The sequence below is a fragment of the Meles meles genome, chromosome 5 (genome assembly GCF_922984935.1).
Source record: "Meles meles chromosome 5, mMelMel3.1 paternal haplotype, whole genome shotgun sequence".
Taxonomy (NCBI): Eukaryota; Metazoa; Chordata; class Mammalia; order Carnivora; family Mustelidae; genus Meles; species Meles meles.
In genome coordinates this window covers 80,857,678-80,879,662 of record NC_060070.1, presented here as the reverse complement: position 1 = coordinate 80,879,662, position 21,985 = coordinate 80,857,678, and the positions used below count along the sequence as shown (strand labels likewise).

General features: G+C 34.8%; 1 protein-coding gene across 5 annotated transcripts in view; it reads right to left on the bottom strand.

Moving 5' to 3' along the window:
- The window catches only part of TBC1D32 (TBC1 domain family member 32), a 229,233-nt gene that overhangs the window by 58,198 nt on the left and 149,050 nt on the right, over positions 1 to 21,985 (bottom strand). For all 5 annotated transcript variants that reach the window (XM_046005958.1, XM_046005963.1, XM_046005961.1 and 2 more), the window contains 3 exons: positions 19,653 to 19,775; positions 18,490 to 18,598; positions 17,694 to 17,787 (listed from right to left, as the gene is read on the bottom strand). In XM_046005958.1, the coding sequence (XP_045861914.1) occupies positions 17,694 to 17,787; positions 18,490 to 18,598; positions 19,653 to 19,775 (326 nt within the window). The remainder of the gene's footprint in view (positions 1 to 17,693; positions 17,788 to 18,489; positions 18,599 to 19,652; positions 19,776 to 21,985) is intronic.

Below are 21,985 nucleotides of genomic sequence, written 5' to 3'. Positions count from 1 at the left end.
CGACGACGTGGATGGAACTAGAGCGTATCATGCTTAGTGAAATAAGTCAATCGGAGAAAGACAACTATCATATGATCTCCCTGATATGAGGACATGGAGAAGCAACATGGGGGGTTAGGGGGATAGGAGAAGAATAAATGAAACAAGATGGGATTGGGAGGGAGACAAACCATAAATGACTCTTAATCTCACAAAACAAACTGGGGGTTGCTGGGGGGAGGTGGGATTGGGAGAGGGGGAGGGGGCTATGGACATTGGGGAGGGGAGGCGAACCATAAGAGACTATGGACTCTGAAAAACAACCTGAGGGTTTTGAAGGGTCAGGGGTGGGAGGTTGGGGGAATAGGTGGTGGGTAATAGGGAGGGCATGTTTTGCATGGAGCACTGGGTGTTGTGCAAAAACAATGAATACTGTTATGCTGAAAAAAATAAAATGGGAAAAAAAAAATAAATGGAAAACCCAAAAGACTACACCACCAAACTACTAGAACTCAGACAGCTATTCAGTAACGTGGCAGGATACAAAGTCAATGTACAGAAATCAGTGGCTTTCTTATACACTAACAATGAAAATACAGAAAGGGAAATTAGAGAATCGATTCCATTTACGATAGCACCAAGAACCATAAGATACCTGGGAATAAACCTAACCAAAGAGGTAAAGGATCTGTACTCGATGAACTACAGAACACTCATGAAAGAAACTGAAGAAGACACAAAAAGATGGAAGACCATTCCATGCTCTTGGATCGGAAGAATAAACATTGTTAAAATGTCTATACTGCCTAGAGCAATCTATACTTTTAATGCCATTCCGATCAAAATTCCACCGATATTTTTCAAAGAGCAGGAGCAAATAATCCTAAAATTTGTATGGAATCAGAAGAGACCCCGAATTGCTAAGGAAATGTTGAAAAACAAAAATAAAACTGGTGGCATCATGTTACCCGATTTCAAGCTTTACTACAAAGCTGTGATCACCAAGACAGCATGGTACTGGCATAAAAACAGACACATAGACCAGTGGAACAGAGTAGAGAGCCCAGATATGGACCCTCAACTCTATGGTCAAATAATCTTCGACAAAACAGGAAAAAATATACAGTGGAAAAAAGACAGTCTCTTCAATAAATGGTGCTGGGAAAACTGGACAGCTATATGTAGAAGAATGAAACTCGACCATTCTCTTACACCGTACACAAAGATAAACTCGAAATGGAGAAAAGACCTCAATGTGAGACAGGAAACCATCAGAATCCTAGAGGAGAACATAGGCAGTAACCTCTTCGATATCAGCCACAGAAACTTCTTTCAAGATATGTCTCCAAAGGCCAAGGAAACAAAAGCGAAAATGAACTTTTGGGACTTCATCAAGATCAAGAGCTTCTGCACAGCAAAGGAAACAATCAACAAAACAAAAAGGCAACCCACGGAATGGGAGAAGATATTTGCAAATGAGAGTACAGACAAAAGATTGATATCCAGGATCTATAAAGAACTTCTAAAACTCAACACACACAAAACAGATAATCATATCAAAAAATGGGCAGAAGATATGAACATTCACCTTGTAATGAAGACATACAAATGGCTATCAGACACATGAAAAAATGTTCATCATGACTAGCCATCAGAGAGATTCAAATTAAAACCACATTGAGATATCACCTTACACCAGTTAGAATGGTCAAAATTAGCAGGACAAGAAACAACATGTGTTGGAAAGGATGTGGAGAAAGGGGAACCCTCTTACACCGTTGGTGGGAATGCAAGTTGGTGCAGCCACTTTGGAGAACAGTGTGGAGATTCCTCAAGAAATTAAAAATAAAGCTTCCCTAGGACCCTGCAATTGCACTACTGGGTATTTACCACGAAGATACAGATGTAATGAAAAGAAGGGCCATCTGTACCCCAATGTTTATAACAGCAATGGCGACGGTTGCCAAACTGTGGAAAGAACCAAGATGCCCTTCAATGGACGAATGGATAAGGAATATGTGGTCCATATACACAATGGAGTATTATGCCTCCATCAGAAAGGATGAATACCCAACTTTTGTAGCAACATGGACGGGACTGGAAGAGATTATGCTGAGTGAAATAAGTCAAGCAGAGAGAGTCAAGTATCATATGGTTTCACTTATTTGTGGAGCATAACAAAGAACATGGAGGACATAGGGAGATGGAGAGGAGATGGGAGTTGAGGGAAATTGGAAGGGGAGATGAACCATGAGAGACTATGGACTCTGAAAAACAATCTGAGGGTTTTGAAGGGGCAGGGGGTGGGAGGTTGGGGGAGACAGGCGGTGGGTATTACGGAGGGCATGTATATCATGGAGCACTGGGTGTGGTCCAAAAACAATGAATTCTGTTAAGCTGAAAAGAAATTAAAAAAAAAAAAAATAGAAACACAGATGCCACCAATGGGGAGGCAAAAGAGCTAATTACTCTCTCTCTCTCTCTCTCTCTCTCTATATATATATATATATAATGAATAACAAATTAAACCAATGAAAGTGTATTTAAAAAAATAAATACATAAAAAATAAAATAAAAAAATAAAAAATAAATAAAACGTCTTTCTAAGCAATTTCACAAATACACAGCAACTTCCATCTAATTTTATTTTTCCATTTTAACTCTAATTTTATTCCCATGAGATTTTTCCATCTTCCATTTTAATATAATTCCCATGAAATTTTGTATTAGAAAGTATCTATAAATAATATATTAAAAAGGATGCAGGTGTCCTTAAAAAAGGGATATGGAAGCATACAGGTATAGGTAGTCACATAAACTCATACCTTTTAACACTTTCCTTAAAGAGATTTTAGAATCAAAAAGGAAAAAGAGCCTTTTGAAAATGAAGGGTCGGGGACATCTGGGTGGCTCAGTTGGTTAAGCGGCTGCCTTCGGCTCAGGTCATGATCCCAGTGTCTTAGGATCGAGTCCCACATCAGGCTCCTTGCTCAGAGGGGAGTCTGCTTCTCCCTCTGCCTCTGCCTGCCACTCTGTCTGCCTGTGCTCACTCTCTCTGACAAATAAATAATCTTTAAAAAATAAATTAATTAAAAAATAAAATAAAGGTTCAAAGTCCTGATGCCCCTACCCAATGATGTATCTAGGAACACTAACACTACAGAATATATCTGCCAAAGCTCTCTTTCAGCTGATAAATCCCACCAGGAAGATAAGAGTGGTCAATGTAATGCTAGGAGAGAGTTTCTATCACACAGTCCTCATGGTTATGGATATCTAAAATAATATGTTTAAGTATATAAATCGTAATTTATTTAAATATGTCCCTATTTGACATGTAGGTCACCCAAAAAAAAAAAAAAAAAAGCCACCTCTCATCAAAGGCACATAGTCTTTTATACAAACATGAGTATGCAAATAAATATATCAAACACATGCATACTCACACAAGTATACATATGACCCAAAACGAACTGTGTTATTAAAAGAATGTGTAATTCAGATATTCAGTTCTAATCTATTCTCTTTGAATATTAAGACCAAATGATCCTCTAACATTTCACAAATAGCTTCACTCAGAAGCAATAACTAGAGAAAAATTAACATTATTAAGTCAAAGGAGAAAATTATTCTTTTTAATAAAAAGTCTCAAAACCTTTAACCTAAACCCAAGAAATACCAAAGCTTATAATTTTGTTGAAAATTATGTTATTAATAACAAAGTTATAATGTTAAATGCACCTTAATATGAATTAGGTAAAAGACTTCATTCAACAGCATTAAAGAAATTTTTTATAGTGTCTATTTAGAATATCTACATTACTTATTTTCTAAGAACAAACTACCTAAAGCCTAATAAGAATCACCAGTGGCATATGAGTGCAAAGATAAATGCATTTTTCATCTGCTTCTTCCTCTATATCATCTTTTCTATCCATGTGTAACCTTTTATAACTACTACTACCTCCTTCAAGTAGAAGATGCCCATGTAGTTCTTTCATAAATTACCTGCTATTGAAGAAATCCTGTATTTCTCCAATTTCTTTCATTCCCTCTTTCCTCCTGGCCTACACCCTCCTCTTGCCCTCCTATTCCTTCCACATTTGCTATTCTGTTTTGCTTTTCCATCATTTCATTCTAAGAAAAAGAGCACAAGGCTCCATAATTGTAAATAGTACTAAAGCAGTGGACACAGTATGCATGTGAATCTATCAGCTGGTGGAGGGGCTCAAGGGTCCAATTCACCTCAAAATTAGAATTTAGGCTGAGCCAGAAACAGAGTGACTACAAAGACTCCTAGAGACAACTTGGTAGCCTTTATATATATATATATCTGGTTACATTTCCCCAGTCAATGAGAGTGTGAGCTTTCCAATTTGCATTCCTCACACTTAAAAATATTTAGTGATTTGATATAATACTAATTTTAAAGTATGTATATCTGGGATATTTAGTTTTGAGGGGAACAATGATTCCTAAATTTCCCTCTCCAAATCTGGGACCAAGTAGTAGACAGGAGAAGATGAAAGGAGGCCAAGAAATCTGTTAGTACTGAAACAGCTAAAGTAGACAGCATTACTTGGATCCGCTGCCACACAGACTTCCAAATGTCTCCCCTAAACTGAACTAACCTATTTAATCACAGACAATGACAGACAACCAAAGGTCTCTGCTAAATAAAAGGCACCAACATAACCTAAAGATAGGCTAACTTGAAAGTACATCCTACATAAGTAGGTTAATCCAAGATTTTCCAACTTTCTCCCAAGTTACCCCACCAAACATTCTTCCTACCTTTGTGCAGAATAAGTGGGCAAGTTCAGAGAGAGGCCAATGCTGTTGGACCAGCAAAGGCCCTTGGGCATAGAGAATGAGGCAAAAGGAAATGGAATCACAGGAATGGCACTATAGGAATACAATAAAGTAGTAACTGTGTGAGTAAAGCAAATATGAATCTGATGTTTTCCCAAAATTTCTATGTTTATAATAACACAAAAGAATTAAAACCCAGAGTTTTGCTTCTGACCACAATGGAGGTACTAAGAAGTCTTACTGTCCTGCTATAAACAACCTGAAAACTGAGTAAAATATAACAAACAACTGTTTCCAAACATTAGGTATCAGACAGTACACAGGACTATTTTTCCTGAGAAAAGGAAAACTAATGTGGTGAACTTTACAACTGGCCTTTTTCTTGAAGGCAATTTCAAAATCACTATGCAGGAAGGAGGATGATGCTATGGAAGTCTTGCAGAGTTGAAGAGACAGAAGTCAAATTTCAGAGATGGAGGAGGCTAAAATTTGGGGATCATAATACTGAAAAGGAAGAGCAGAGCAAAGAACTACAGAAATCTATGTAAGTCCTTGTCAAGCTGACTGCAAAATAATCAGCTAAGCAAATAAAGAATGAAAATCCACAAGGTTGGGCAAAAAACAGTTCAAAGCTTGTAAAATGAACAATTCCCAGAATAGCCTTAGTGCTGGCTGATGCCCAAGTTCCAGAGTGAAGAGTCCTTTAACTACCAGGTAGTCCATAAAGGTACCAGAAAAGTAACACCTTAGTAATAGAGTTAAATTAACAATAGAGGCAACTCTACACCACCATAACCAAAAAATGAAAGCCCTGAAGGATCAAACTGATCGATGAATAACTTGACAGCACTCCAAAAACATGTCCATTACTAAAGAAAAAAAAATCCCCCACTCAACAATGTAAAATGAATGATATCTGATATTCAATAAAGAAATCACTAACATGAGAAAAGGGAAAAATGTGGCTCACAACCAGTAGATAAATCAGCTAATAGATCCAGAAAGGACTAGACTGATATGATTAGCAAATATGTTAAAGCAGATTTTTTTTTAAGTCTTTAAGTATTAAAAAAAATATGATCAGAACCAAACGTTTTGGTACAATTTAACCAAATTGCACTTTATTGATACTGGAACCCCATCTGGTAAAAAGAGATAGCAAATGGTACATGTGCCGACTGGGATGCATCTCAAAACCATTATGCTGAGAGAAAGAAACCAGGCACAAAGTTTCCTATATGATTCTATTTGTATGAACTGCAAGTATACGAAAAACTAATATTTGGTAGCTGTTCTCAAGGGGACTATGTTTTGCTCTCCAGGAGTTAGTTCAGCAGTCTTTACAGAGATTTCTGATTGTCATACCCAGGAGTGAGGAGTACAGAGAGAGTTCTACTAGCATCTAGTGGGTGGAGACCAGGGATGCTACTAAAAATCCTACAAGGCACGGAACAACACCCTCTGGCAACAAGCAATTATCTAGTCCAAAATATTAATAGTGCTGAAGTTGAGAAATCCTAATCTATAGCAGTGGGGGAAAAAAATTAGTAATCGCCTGAGGCTGGGAATAGAGAACAGATGACTGCAAGGGAAAAGGGGAACTTTTGTGGAATCATGAATGTGTTATATATTTGATCATGGTGGTGCTGATGTGTGCAGACATGTCAACATTCAAACTATTCTTAAAATAGATGTATTCTGTTGATATAAAAATTTATTATATATACGTATGTGTATGTAAATGTAGGGTAAAATTGAAAGTGACAGTGACTAAAAGCTTCTAAGCATATTACTGTCACTAAAATAAGAACAATTATAGTTCCTAATTTGGTATAAAGTCTGTATAAGAACTCAATAAACTTTAGTTAAAAGTATGGACATGCATAAAATGATTCACTTGCAAGAACCCTAGTCACAATTTTATAGTAAAGTATTTTAAAGTATACATTTTTAAAATCCTCATTGTTTTATCTTCTTATGAGGTTCTAGCTCCTTTCTGGGTTCAATCTGGTCTCCTGTAATGAAATGTATATTCACTTTTTAGGGTTAAATAAGAAAACAGTTGATCTACTTCACCAGGAAAAATTCAGGTTTATATTCTACACACTGAACACAATTTCTTTCTTAACTTACATTTTTTATATCAGCTGTTTTATGTAATTATTACATAATTTTACATAATACATACTTTTTAAATTTTACATAATACATATATTTTTTTTAAATTTTACATAATACATACTTTTTAAAGAAAGTACCATATCATAATTTCAGTTTAGTATATTAATTATACATCTAGTTATAAAGTTACCATGGTCAAGTACTGTTTTGTTTTCCCAAAAGTGGTTTGGTGTGTCTAGTGAGTATATGCACTTCTTCTCTTTGCTCCTTCAGACCACTATGATTTACAAACAATGCAAAGTTGGAAGAGAAAGTAAAAAATCTGTCTTAAACTCATTCCTTAAAACCATTAAGGAAAATGGGAAAAGAAGGGGGAAGAGAACATCATTTCATGTTCACCAATCATAGCTAAAAATATTTCATATTTAAACTCTCAAATTCTTTGTTTTGGTGAGCATTATAATCTTTTCATACTTGAGGATACTGTATAATTTTTTCTCAAAAGATCATTACAAAGAAATGTTATACTGATTATAAGATTATTACGGACAATATAAAAGGAATCTCAGTTTCGAAGGGAGTAAAATATAAGCTCGATATAAATGCAGAGAAAAACTGCTATTTATACCGAAAACTTTTAGTACTTCTTTCCTAAATGCAATTGTGAATGCCCACTTTTACACAGAATATCACAACAAATTCTACAAAAGAAACAAAATAAATGGAAGAGTTCATTAACTAGAAACGGATCCCCAGGCTTAGTTCAGATAGTCACCTATGTCTTATCCTGAACCTTATTTGTGTAATATTTACTTTCCATTTGTATTTCTGCTTATCTTCTTCCATGTCGTTTAACATAGTCATTTCAGTTTTTTATTATAATATACAAGGGAAGACTCTGGAATGGTCTCTGAGAAGCAACTGAAAAGATGCCCAAATTCTCTGTATTAGTTCTCTGTCCATCTCTAAATTTGGGAGTTTCTGAATTCATTACACATTTTCAATTTATTTGAACTACGGGGGCTCTTAATACATGGCATCTGTATTTTACACGTTATTCCTCTCTGTAAGTTATATCACTTTTCTTTTTTAAAATATGTAATAATCATTTGCTATAAAAGAAATTAGTCACATTTTCAAGAAACGAGGAATTCGCTTTCCCCATCACCTGCATTTAAACTAGCAGGTGATCTGTTTCCCTGGTTGCCATAGATATATATGTTGCAAACATGAAGTAATAAGTACATGAAAATAAGTTTTATTATTCAAAAGTAAATATTTATTCTGATTTGTAAGCTAAGTATCTCAACAGATGCAGCTCAAGATTTACTACACTGAAAAGAAACCATAATCTCATACTCCTAGGCCCCTCAGTTAACAGAACGATGTCAAATAAAAGTCATTTACCTTTATCTGCAGAAAACAAATCTTAATTAAAAGTTTAGAAACAATAAGAAAAAAGATTAAGAAGATGTCTGACTTAAATAAAGGCCTAAATAAGCAGTGGATAAAAGACAGAATTCATCACTAAAAATATTTATAGACTGACTATAGGTGCAAGACATAATTCAAAAAGCTTTTTAAAATCAGAACAAACAATATCCATCATTATGTTACACTGTATTTTATGTAATGCCATACTATTTTCAAAGTACTCTTACAGTTTTCCCTATCCATTCTGTTCTTGGTTGACTGGAGAACAAATGGTAATCCTAAATCTTACATAATTTATCAGACTAGCAATGAAATAATCCACTCAACTTGTTAATTGGATAACCTTCACTCTTTTATTAAAATGTAGTTGCTGTTATGGTTCATCTATTCTCCCTTTTTTCCTCTTAAAAAGTTTACTTCTACGTAGGTAGGATTCCAATTTTGATCTATACTATTAGGATTACATAATGGATTGTTATCCCATTTGTAAATTTAAAAAGACAGGAAAATAATTCATCAAGGACATGGGCATGGACTTAATGTCTTAAAAGACAGAAATTATCAAAGTGTCAGCAAGAACTAGTATCACTGAATAAAGGATTAAACCCAGTAAGGACACAAACATTAAACAAAATCAATATAGATTCATGAGAACAAGTCTTGTTAAAACAAGAACATTGTCCCAATGACAAAATTACAGAATTTGTAGTTGATAAAGCTAAATTTCAATACCATTTCATGCAAATTATTTAAAATGCCAGCATGTTTTGAGAACTAGGATAAAATACGTTGGTACAGTAAGAATGTAAGTACAAAACCCATAAACTTAACTGCTCATTCACTGCACAATGCCTAACTCCAGAGACAGAGAATATGGTACTCTTGTTCTTCAGTTCCATCTCTAATTTAGAAAGTTTCTCTATTAATACTTGTTTCTTTCTACTGAACAAAATACAGTGCAATGATTATCTTATAAATAGTAGTCTGCAACTACAGACTACTATTTATAAGATAATCATTGCACTGGAGAAGAGTAAATGAAACAAGATGGGATTGGGAGGGAGACAAACCATAAATGACTCTTAATCTCACAAAACAAACTGGGGGTTGCTGGGGGGAGGTGGGATTGGGAGAGGGGGAGCGGGCTATGGACATTGGGGAGGGGAGGCAAACCATAAGAGACTATGTACTCTGAAAAACAACCTGAGGGTTTTGAAGGGTCAGGGGTGGGAGGTTGGGGCAACCTGAGGGTTTTGAAGGGTCAGGGGTGGGAGGTTGGGGGAACAGGTGGTGGGTAATGGGGAGGGCACGTTTTGCATGGAGCACTGGGTGTTGTGCAAAAAGAATGAATACTGTTACACTGAAAAAATAAATAAAATGAAAAAAAGATTAAAAAAAAAATAGTAGTCTGCAACTACAAATGTTCAAAGTGAATTTATATATAGTACCTATCAAAAAGCCTTTTGTAGCCCCAAACATATTGTTAAACATTGCCAATAGTTTGCATTTTTGTTTTTGCTTTTATGAAGAACCAAATCTATGCAAATGATATAGATTTAATATAGTAACTTAGACTCAAGTTTCTCACCTAAGAAGAGAATATGGTCCTCATGAACATTTGATCAGTACTTGGAGCCTAATGATTCAACATATATTTTATACCAAATTCATCCAGAGCTAAAAATGCACAAACTGAAAATTAAGTTTTAACTAGAATTCACTTCAGTTTTGTATAATATTCTCCTTCCTTTTCCTATTAATTTGAAGGAAGAAAAACTACTTCATGCTATAGGGGAAAGATAGTACAGTGAGATAGTTATATCTCATAGATAATGAACTTTAAAATGATCTGTTTTCTCCTATAGGAATACTATCATCTAAAAATATCCAACTAAAAATATCTGAACAATCAGACTATAAAGATTTAACATTATGTGGTGCATTCCATCAAAGGGAATTATTATCACCATGGAACTTACTCCTTTGTATAGTATTTGAAAGAGAATCTTTTGCCAGGCAGAAATTCAATTTCCTATCAGATAAATAAAAATGCAGAGAGGAAGCAGTAAAGTTAAGATACTGAAGCTAAAAAGAGTAAATTTGAAGTAATCACAGAATAAAGGCTGTCCATTTTTTGGTTATTTTTTCAATTGTGGAAAAAAATGAGGTGTAATGCTAACAATGTATACCTTTTATGTGCTATAAAAACATAAAGTACCACTTTGTAAATGATAAAATAACTATAAAAAGGTGTCTACTTCATGAATGATATATACAGAAGTCTAGCTCATGGGGCTTTCTAACTACAAAGCTATTGATATTCTAGAAAAATGAGTGAGACCAGAGATTATTTTGGTTTGAGTCAAAACTTCTAAATTTACATAGTAGCCTGAAAGGAATTCCCAACATCCACTCACAAAGATTTGGAAAATAGAGTTTGATGATGGGAAAAATAGAGAAGAAATTCAACAGACATTTATTGTTGTCTACTACCTATGGCAGACAGTATTTTTGTCTAATGGAAGTTACACTGCAGGGCAGCAGAGAGTGAACAAAAACATAAACTCATAGTAAGGAATAGTGCTATTAGAGGAATCCACAGGAAGCAAGACAGATAGAAGTAAAAGAAGAGTTATATTTTAGATAAGGTGGAGATAACATGTCTCTGAAGAAGTAACATTCAGACTCAGCATAAAAGCTTAAGAAGGAATTACCTGTGTAAAGAGGAGAGGTAGTACTCCAGGAAAAGGGAACATCAAGAGCAAAGGCCCAGAAGCATAAACTTAATGTATTCTGAGATATAAAAGAAGTTCCCCAATCATATATCCCATAAGGAATTTATATTCAGAATATATAAAAAAGTCTTACAACTCAATAATAAAAAGACAAAGCATTAAAAAATAGGCAAAGGATGTGAACAGTTATTTTTCCAAGGAAGATATATAACATGAAGATATACTCAACATTATTAGTCATCAGGGGAATGCAAATCAAAACCACAATGAAGTAGTGCTTCATACCTACTAGGATGGCAAGCTGGCACAACAGATGATGATGAGGAGGAGGGGAAATAAGAATCTCATAAAACTGCTGGTGAAAAGGTAAAATGGCACAGCTGCTTTAGAAAACTGAGCTAGTTCCTCAAACTATTAAACACAGAATTACCATATAACTCAGCAGTTCTACTTCTAGGTATATATTCTAGAGGAAATAAAAACATGTTCACGCAGAAACTTGTACACAAATGTTTATAGCAGCATTAGTTAAATGGTCAAAAGGTGGAAACAACCAATGTGTCCATCAGCAGATACAAATATATAAACAAATTATGGTATATGCACATAATGAAATATTATTTAATTATAAAAAGGAATGAAGTATTTATCCATACTACAACATGAATGAACCTTAGAGATGAACCTTGAAAACATTATGCTAAGAAAAAAGTCAGTCATGAAATACCACATACTACACTATTTCATTCATATGAAAAGTCCAAACTAGAGAAATCTCTATAGATAAAAAGATTTCACTGGTTTCTTAGGGCTGGGTAAAAGAAGCGGGGGAAGAGGGAGTACTGGGTTTCTTTCTGAGGTGGTGAAAATGTTCTAAAGTTTTTTTGTGATGGCTGTACGTTTCTATTAATATACTAAAAAAATCCCTGAATTGCATGCTTTAAATGGGTGAATTGTATACTATGTTAATTACCTTTCAATAAAGCCGTTTTTAACAAAATAAAACAAGACCCACAGGGTTATACAGAATATATAGGTCAATTACTATAGAGACAAAAGCCATGAGATGGAGTCAAGGGTAAGGGAGAGAAAAGAATGGGAAAGTGACACATTTATTTACACAGCTGGCTCACATTAGCTGTTACTGTTTACTTCTTAGAAAGCCCAAAGGAGGTAAATGTTTTTCTTGTTTTGTTTTGTTTATTTTTTAAGGAAGAGCCTTTGGAGGGATATATGGGTAAAGAGTGACTATGGAGGACTTGCAAGGAACATGCAGAAGTTTACTTGCATTACAAGTAACTAATGTATTTGAGGCTTTCAATGAGTAGCCATCTGAATTTCTAGATCGAAGAACAATGCCAGTGGCCCTGCGAGTCAATCCTGTGCTTCTACTGCTCTGCTGGCCCTGTCAGGACTACTAGACACAAACAACCCATGACACAAAAACTCACTCTCTACTTTTGAAGGTACCAGCCCCAGGTGAGTGAATACAGATCCAAATGATTTCCTGATAGAGACAGGCATTCCACAGTAGTAAGGTATATAGAGTACAGATGTAATCTAGATCGCTGATTATTTTATAATTCAGCCTGAATAAACATTATAAAAGTAATTTAGAAACAAAATGAATATAGGATGCTACAAAGGAAGAGCAAATTTCTTACTTGCAGATGTTTCGCTAAGGCATGCTATTTAATAACCAGAGCATGCTATTTACTCCCTCAAGTCATTTTTATTTCTCAGTATGAAAGTACCAAATTTCTGTTCCTCTTTAGCGAAAGAAGTCCCATCCTGAACACACCAAAATGGAATGGAGTTGAACAGACTAGCCAGTTAGGGGTATAACAATAACTCCTGGGAGATCTAAGTTTAGCTTACGGGAACAAAGCAATCTGTTTTGTTTTGTTTATCTCATGATCTGTTTCATATAGAAAAGACATTATGAGTTAATTTCCAGTAGTACATTTTAACAGCTCCTGAACACACTAACCTGTACTGGCTTTTAACCACACTACAACTCTCCTTTATCCCACCCTCCTTTCTCTTTTATCTGCTGCACAGGTAATAGTAAGTGACTACACTCACAATATTCTTCCAATTTATCAAAACTCTAGGGTAACAGAAATATAATATTCCAAGTTATATCTACCACATGAAAGGTAATTTTTTCATATGTATAAGATTATTTATATCATACACACATTATTTATATATCACACATATGTATCACACATTTATACATCAAACATACATATACACATGTGCACAAGTGTACATATATACCTGTTCAGGCTTATATATGTATACACATAATGTTCATATATACATACACAGATAATATTAATCACTAGCTTTTAAAAGGCTTTTACATTTTAGAATGGTGACCCTAAAATAGTGCACAAAGAAAAATAACTGAACCAGATGATGTCTCGAGATTCTTATTTACAGATGAAGATAAATTATCTAATAGCTAACACTAATGCCAATGAGCTAACAAGAGGCAATTTAACAGATGAGGAGATGCTAACTGTAGCAAGGAGGATAAATGTAGAAGCTGAGAGACAAATGAGAGGATGTCATCACGTGCACACAACCGAAGCTGATTTTTCCCCCCATAACAATGAAATAATATCCCAAAATTTTGCAGTGCAAATGGCAACTAAAATAACATCTATCAGAATCAATGAATCATTATTTTCAAATTTAAAAAAAAAACAAAATGAAAAGTATAAGAACTCCTGTCTTCCAAACAGCTATGTTTTAAAGTATTATAAGCTTAAATACAGTATATTTAGAATTGTACAATGTTTAATTTATTGAGCTGTATTTAATCAGAAACATACTTTCAATTTAGCTTTAGAACTGTTAGAAATTCATTTGGCTCCATTTTTCTCACTGAGTTCACAGAGATATCTCTGTGATGTACATTCTGGATTATCCACTGGTGCCTAGATCATTCTCTCCCGCTCAACAAAAACCAGGACCATTATTATTAGGAGGAAGTATAAGGTACTACTATTAAATTTAGAATAATGTCTAATATTTTAGGGATAAACAGAAAGCAACAGAAGTTTTGTCCAATATGGTGGGGAAATGTGGCATTAAAGAGGTTTGAAATGGTACTGAAGTAAAACAGAGCTTTGACAGGAATGAAGCCACAAACATACTGGGCCTTGTTAGCTATGAAGCCATGGAGGGGTTTTAATTAAGGAGTAATGTGATGCATCTACATTTCAACAGCATTACTCTGGTTGCTGTGTTGAGAACACATTGATTACTTGGCAGATTACCGCAATAATACAAGTGAGAGATGAGGGCTGTGCATGAGAGAAAGTGATTTCAGATAGGCAGAGTCCAGAGCATTTGCTGACAGATTAGATGTGTGTATGAAGACAAAGAGAAGTCAAAGAATGCCTTTAGGTTAATTGCCTAAAGAACTGGAAGCAAAAGTTGCCATATCTGAAATGAGTAAAAATAATCAAAAGAATAGATTTTGAGGGAGTATGAGAAGTTTATCTCAGATGTGTTAGGTTTGATGTGCTTATTAATCTTCCTAGCAGAGGTGTCAAGTAGGCAGTTAGATATGAATGCAGACTTCAGGGGAGGGATAGGGGTTAGATATATAATTCAGACAGCCCTCAGCATACTGGACAGTATTTTAGTCATGAGATGAGATGTTCTCCAAGAGTAAGTACTGCTAGAAAAATGGGCAACTAAGAACTGAGCCCTGGGGCACTCCAAAGTTTAGAGGTTAGAGGGGAAGTTAAAGATCAAACAAAGAAGACAAAAGAATTTGCCAGAAACACAAGAGGAAAATCCCATCATGCATTTTCTAGAAGCCAAGTGAAGAAAGTGTTTCAAAATAAAGGGAGGGAGTGAACATGTTGAATAATAATGTTAAGTCTAGCAGGATGAGGACTGATCTACACAGTAGATTTAATCACAGTGTGATGGTAGGGGTGAAAGCCTCCTTAGTTTTGTGGATTCAAGAGAGAGCAGAAGGAGTTACTGGAATACCAAGATTAGACAAATTCCTTCAAAGAATTTTGCAAAAAAGAAAAAAAAAAGGACAGATTTAAGAGTAGATTCAAAAGAAGATATTTTAAATATGGAAAAATTAATAGCAGGTTTTTGGTTCACAAAGAGCCACAATGGAGACCCATCCCCGCCACTCCCCCCAACAAAAAAAGAGCAATAAAGGAAAATGGAGAACTGTTAGAAGCAGTATCCTTGAGAAGAAGATGGAATGTAGTGCATGGATGGAGAAGCTAGCCTTTGTAAGTTAACACTGGCAGTTTATTCACAGTAACGAAAACCCAAAATTGCAATAGATTCAGGAGTTGGTGTTTATCAGGAGCATGTGGAAGATTTTCTCTTTGCTATTTCTTCCATAACCTGGAAAACAAAATTATCATTGGACAGGATGGACAGGGATGAAGTGAAGGTTTGAAGAGATTTTAAAATGGTCATCTAGGAGAGTGGGAGAAAATGGACCCAGGAACACCGTGTATGACTGCCCGGCAGTACAATGGGCCCACTTCCAGTTAATGACCATTCTGCAGTTATCTTCTGGGCTAGTCAGAGATATTATTATTACTCCCTTTTCTAAATCACTCACAAGAGTAGAGCAAGGAGTAAAACTATATTCCTTGAGCACCACTTCCTAGGAATTGATGATACATCTTCTTTCAGAGAAGTGTCCATTTAACTTTATTTTTCTTATCTTTGTCTTCCTTGTTCTGTTTAAAAATATAAGGGACACTTTTTTTAAATTGAACTATTCTGAAAAACCAAATTATCAAATATGACAGTCACATAATGAAATTGATAATGAACTTGTTCAAAAAATTAATATTTGTTACCAAGTGAAACTTAGCAAAGATAGCAATGCTTCATTGTAATAAGGAAAAGATCAGGAAAAGAGCTGGGGTACCAAGAATGGACCATGACTTAATGCACATTTTATCTCCAAAGCCTAGTGAAGCACCTGGTAATTACGAGAGGGCAAATAAATGATGAAACCTACAACAACAACAAAATATAAAGGCATTAAGAAAACTGAAAGAAGGAAAGGAAAGCATGAGAGTGACTGAGAAAGGCTTGGGTTAACTGAAAGATGTTGAGTCAGTGGGGTAAAGTGTTCAAAGTGGTATTCTCTCAAGAGTTCCTTATTGAAAAATACTTCCTACCACTCACACATCTCTGAAATCAATAGTTTAGGTTGCACAAGAAGAAAACAAAGACAAAATTTTTAGTACATTATAAAGACAAATATTAAAAACTTTAGGGACACTTGGGTGGCTCAGCCAGTTAAGCATCTGTCTTCAGCTTAGGTCATGATCCTGGGGTCCTGGGATGAGAGAATGATGTTGGTAATCCCCTGCTCAGCAAGGGGTCTGCTTCTCTCTCCCCCTCTGCCTCTTCCCCTGCTCATGTTCTCATGCTCTCTCTCTCAAATAAATAAAATCTTAAAAAAAAAAAAAGTTAAAAAGCTCCTTTATGTTCTTTTTCTCTTTTCCTAAACTCTTAAGTAGACAGAAATGAAAAAAACAAAGCAACAAGCAAAATTTTTGCTTCTATGCATCTGTGAAAAAGGTAATATATATCTCGAACACTGGATAGAAATAAAAACAATACATATCAATGAATGGCTTCTCTTAATTGTTCGAAAGCAAGTAAATGTAGGGAAAAGTGAAAGACACATGAAAACCATTTTATCGACAATCACTCCATAAAATATTAACCTATGTTAAATGAATCTTTTTTTCTAGCACAACTTTGAGAATATTGAAGATCACACTGACATAAGATTTAACTTCTCAAATTAATGAGTAGTTTGATCTTATATCTTCATATTTCATCTTGGAATTCTCTAATCTAAAAATGGCTAGAATTTTCATTGCTCTCACAAGAGTCTTCAGCTACGCTGGCCTTATGGTTGAACTTGAATTACCAGCTGTCTTACCTCTGGTTTCTCTTGCCCTGACACCAAATCTCAAACATCCTGAACTACTCACAGTTCTCTGAATATAATTTGTTCCTTTCAATCCTCTCTGCTGTTTTCCTCAGTCAAAAATGCTCTTACATTACCCAAAAAACACATATTTCACGCCTTGCATTAAACACTGATTTCTTTGGAAGGTGTCCTAGCAGGCTACACATTTGACTATTTAGTTTCTGTCATAATGCACTATCATACAATTATTTAATTGTATGTATTCTCCAAAAGTTCATGAACTCCTCTAAGGCAGACACCTGAACTTTTATTATATTTATATAATTTATATAAATAGACCAGTCTTGAGGACACAGAACTAACGTACGGCATGCAGATACCAAAAAATATTACTCTGCTGAATAAAGTCCTATGTATCTAGAACTCATCAAAAATCATAATTCCTTTGTTTAAACCAGAAAAGGTTCTGATAAGAATTATTCAGTAGCATACAAATAATTTAGTAAGAAATTTACACAGAAATAGGCATAAATATATCCACATATGCAAGCTTATGAAAAATAGTATTAATCTCCCATAACGATGCTTTTTCTTTTTTACAAATTATAACCATAAAAGCACTAAAATAACATGGCAGTTGATGGTAAATATCTCACCCTGTTTTAGATGAGCATTTCTTGTAACTTCTGAGAGATAGCAGTTTGGTAAAGGATATGAAGAAAACATGGGCCAAGGATATGGATCATCACCCTAAAAAAGAAGACAAATGACTTTAGGAAATATTATAAAATACTGAATTTTAAGGCTTTCTGAAACACTAAAATGGTTACTGTTTCATAGACACTAGAATTGTAGCCTAACTAACCAAAAGCTATGTGACAATTATAATTCAATACTCCAAAGGATAATAACTAAAATGAAATGTAATAGAAATGGCATTAAACAAGCCCTGAAGACAAATACATGGTAACTTGTTCTAGCAACTAGGACTGATAATGACAGCCTAACTATTTTTTTTCCATGAAAGAGAAATTAAAGTCTTCAAAAGAAACCTGTATTTCCTATATTGAAATAGGAAACAAATTCAAAAAACCAAACTGTTTATCTTGTATTGTCAATCATTTCTATCTCATCTTTCCCAGGCTAACAGAACAAAAATGTACTTAATTAAAAAAAAAGTCCCTTCAAGAGAAAGCCAATGTCTATGAGTATTGATGGAAGGAGAAGTACTCAATCTTGCTAATTAAATACAAAAAATACATTCATCTAATAAAAATTAGGTATCATGAAAAACAAAGACATCAAAAGTAAACATCACAGACACAAAAATGACAACTTTTTAATGAAATAATAGCCTATCCTGCATCACAAAGAATACTACTTTCATTTCAAAGTGTTTAATTGTAGCGTACAGCTTCTCTACTAACAAAGATTCCTCTTTACCCTACTCACCTTCTCTAGTACCCTTGGAGGCAAAATTCGTTCCATAGGCCCACCAATAAAATTTATTCTAACAAGAACATGATTCCTCTCTACTGATAAGCCATCAATTATGAAATTCCTGAAAAACACACATATCAATTTTATTATCTTAATTGAATATGACTTAATTCCAAAATCAAATCAGTGGAATGTAAAGAAAAAATAAAATTTTCTATAGAAAAGTGTAGAAAATGATTAACTATGCATCACTTAGAAAGAGCTAAATTCTCCTTATCTTATAGCTTTCTTTGTCAGAAAGCAAAAAACTGATGGAGATATAACTACTAAAATGAGATAAATGATACTATAAAATAATATTTTCTTGTCAAATGTTACTGCATTTAAAGAAACGGAATTAAGACCCACATTATTTCCACAATGACTTTTCACTTTTTAAGTAAAGGTTTCCTTGGGTTCTAGACCCATTGCCTTAAACTCAAAATCTAAATGTTGCTTTTGAGCACATTCCACACTTCCTGCAGCTGTTAATATCACCCTTCTGTATCAAATCTAGAGAATCCAATAATGTTCCTGGGCTTCTATATTCTTCTAAAATTGAGCTAGAATGGAAGAACAATTTTTTTTTTAATTACAGACATGAAAACAGTACCAGTTATTGAATGCATATTCAATAAATGTCAGCCAAACTGAGGTAATGACAAGTAAAATAGAAAAAAAAAATCAAGATATTACCATAACCTTGTTTTTCAATAATCAGAAATTATGAATATGAACTAACATAATTAAGAGAATGGGGTAAAGAGTAACTCTGTAATGGACACAAAATCATTTTGTTTAATGAGTCAACTTACACTCCAGCCTGAATTTAAAGGTGATAGAACTTCATGGAACCATCAATAAAATCAGGTCTTAAAAAAAATGCTAAATGAAACAAAAACTCAGAAAGCAGTACTGTTCAATCCTCGAAACAAACACCTATCATAATCTTTAGAATGGTGACATTTGTATTTTCATTGCTTTTTACTCAGTTTTTTAAATCTATTGAATTCAGATAGGGGAAAGACATGAAACTACATATACAAAAATCACTGCCTTAACAGAGCATCTGTAAAGAAAATTATTGTTAATAATATTGTCTTAACAGTTTTTTTGGTTTTCTTTTTTGTTTTTACCTGTGACTTTCAGAGGTCTCTAAGATATTTTCTTCTTGAGCATTTAGTAACACTTCAGATACTTGATACTGAGACTCTAGTAGAAGAAGAGTGTCTAGATCACAGCATACCACACTTAATAACCTATATAAAAAGGAACAATAAAAACAGATTTTATAAAATCTATTCTAAAAGCTTTCTTGGTGTCTCAAAATAATACCTACACATGAGAACACAAACTTTATGACAAAGATCACAATTACTTCAAATACATTTGTAATCATTTTGATTATTAACATACTTCAAAAGTTTTTTTCATCGGAATATTATTTGAAGACCATGGGTAACTTCTAGTCCAGTTTTTCTTAAAAAATTATCTAAATCCAGGGCGCCTGGGTGGCTCAATAGGTTAAAGATTCTGCCTTCGGCTCAGGTCATGATTCCAGGGTCCTGGGATCGAGCCTCACATCGGGCTCCCTGCTGGGCACGGCCTGCTTCCTCCTCTCTCTCTCTCTGCCTACTTGTGATCTCTGTCTGTCAAATAAATAAAATCTTTTAAAAAAAATTATCTAAATCCAGGAATAGCAAGTTCTCAACAGCTAATTTAAAAATTAGATAGGGAACATTAGCAAATCCATAAAAACTGCAAATTGTCACCATTTTTTTTAAAGATTTTATTTATTTATTTGACAGACAGAGATCACAAGCAGGCAGAGAGAGAGGAGAAAGCAGGCTCCCCATGGAGCAGAGAGCCTGATGTGGGGCTCAATCCCAGAACCCTGGGATTGTAACCTGAGCTGAAGGCAGTGGCTTGTAACCCACTGAGCCACCCAGGCGCTCCTAATTGTCACCATTTTTTTAATCAGCAATTAATTACATAAGGAATAACAGAATCATTTGCTACCAAACCAGGAAATGTTCACTAGGTGAAATGTCAATGGCTAACTTTGTAATTGTCAGATAAAGCTGAGAACACCAAAACACACTGATCTCTCCCGAAATATGCATGATTTCCACCTGTCTCTCAACAGTGGTAAGAGAGACAGGTGGAAATCATGTGGCTCCTATTGTGATCAAAGAGGACATATACTGAACAATCTATGAAATATTCTTGCCAAAAAAACGGAACCTGAAATTAACCAATTACTACACATTACACTATCAGTTTACAAGAAATACAAAAATCACAGAAATATTTTAAAAGATGACCTCAAGGAGGAAACAGTCAACCAAATACAGAATTTGAAAAATCACATCTCATATAACATTTCTTTAGGGGGAAAAAATTGTGAAAAACGGGTAAGGTAACTTATAAGTTAAAAGCAAGATATATTTTTTAAAGATCTTATTTATTTGACAGAGAGAGAGAGAGACCCCACAAGTAGCCAGGCAGAGAGGGTGGGGGAAGCAGGCTCCAGGCTGAGCAGAGAGTCTGATGCAGGCCTTGATCCCAGGACCCTGAGATCACGACCCGAGCCGAAGGCAGAGGCTTCAACCACTGACCCACCCAGGCACCCCTAAAAGCAAAATATTAAGCAAATGTGAAGATTTGGTTCTGACTGTGATTCAAGCAAAAACTGTAAAGTATATTTTTGAGTCGCACAGGAAAATATGGGACAGGTACTAGAGGAGATCAGGAATATGGTGTTAAGTTAGCTATAACAATGACAAAGTGGTAAAATTTTTTGTTTTTTTAGAAACATGTCTTATATGTTAGAGATACATACTGAATTTTCTTTTTTAAAAATTTTATTATGTTAGTCACCATACAGTAGTACATCATTAGTTTTTGCTGTAGTGTTCCATAATTCATTGTTTGGATATACCACCCAGTGCTCCACGCAATACATGCCCTCCTTAATATCCATCAATGGGCTAACCCATCGTGCCACCACCCTCCCCTCTAAAATCCTCAGTTTGTTTCCTGAAGTCCATAGTCTTTCATGGGTCTTCTCTCCCTCTAATCCCCCCTCCCTTCAGTTTTCCCTTCCTTCTCCTAATGTCCTCCATGTGATTCCTTACCATATGATAATTGTTTTCCTCTCTTTGACTTATTTCACTTAGCATAATCTTCTCTAGTTCCATCTGTTGATGCAAATGTTGGGTATTCATCCTTCCTGATGGCTGAGTAATATTCCATTGTATATATGTATCACATATTCTTTATCCATTCACCTGTTGAAGGGTATCTTGGTTCCTTCCACAGTTTGGCTATTGTGGACATTGCTGCTATGAACTTTGGGGTGCATGTGCCCCTTCTTTGTACTATGTCTGATTCTTTGGGGTAAATACCCGTTATTGCAATTGCTGGGTCATAGGGTAGCTCTGTTTTTAATTTTTTGAGGAAACTTCAC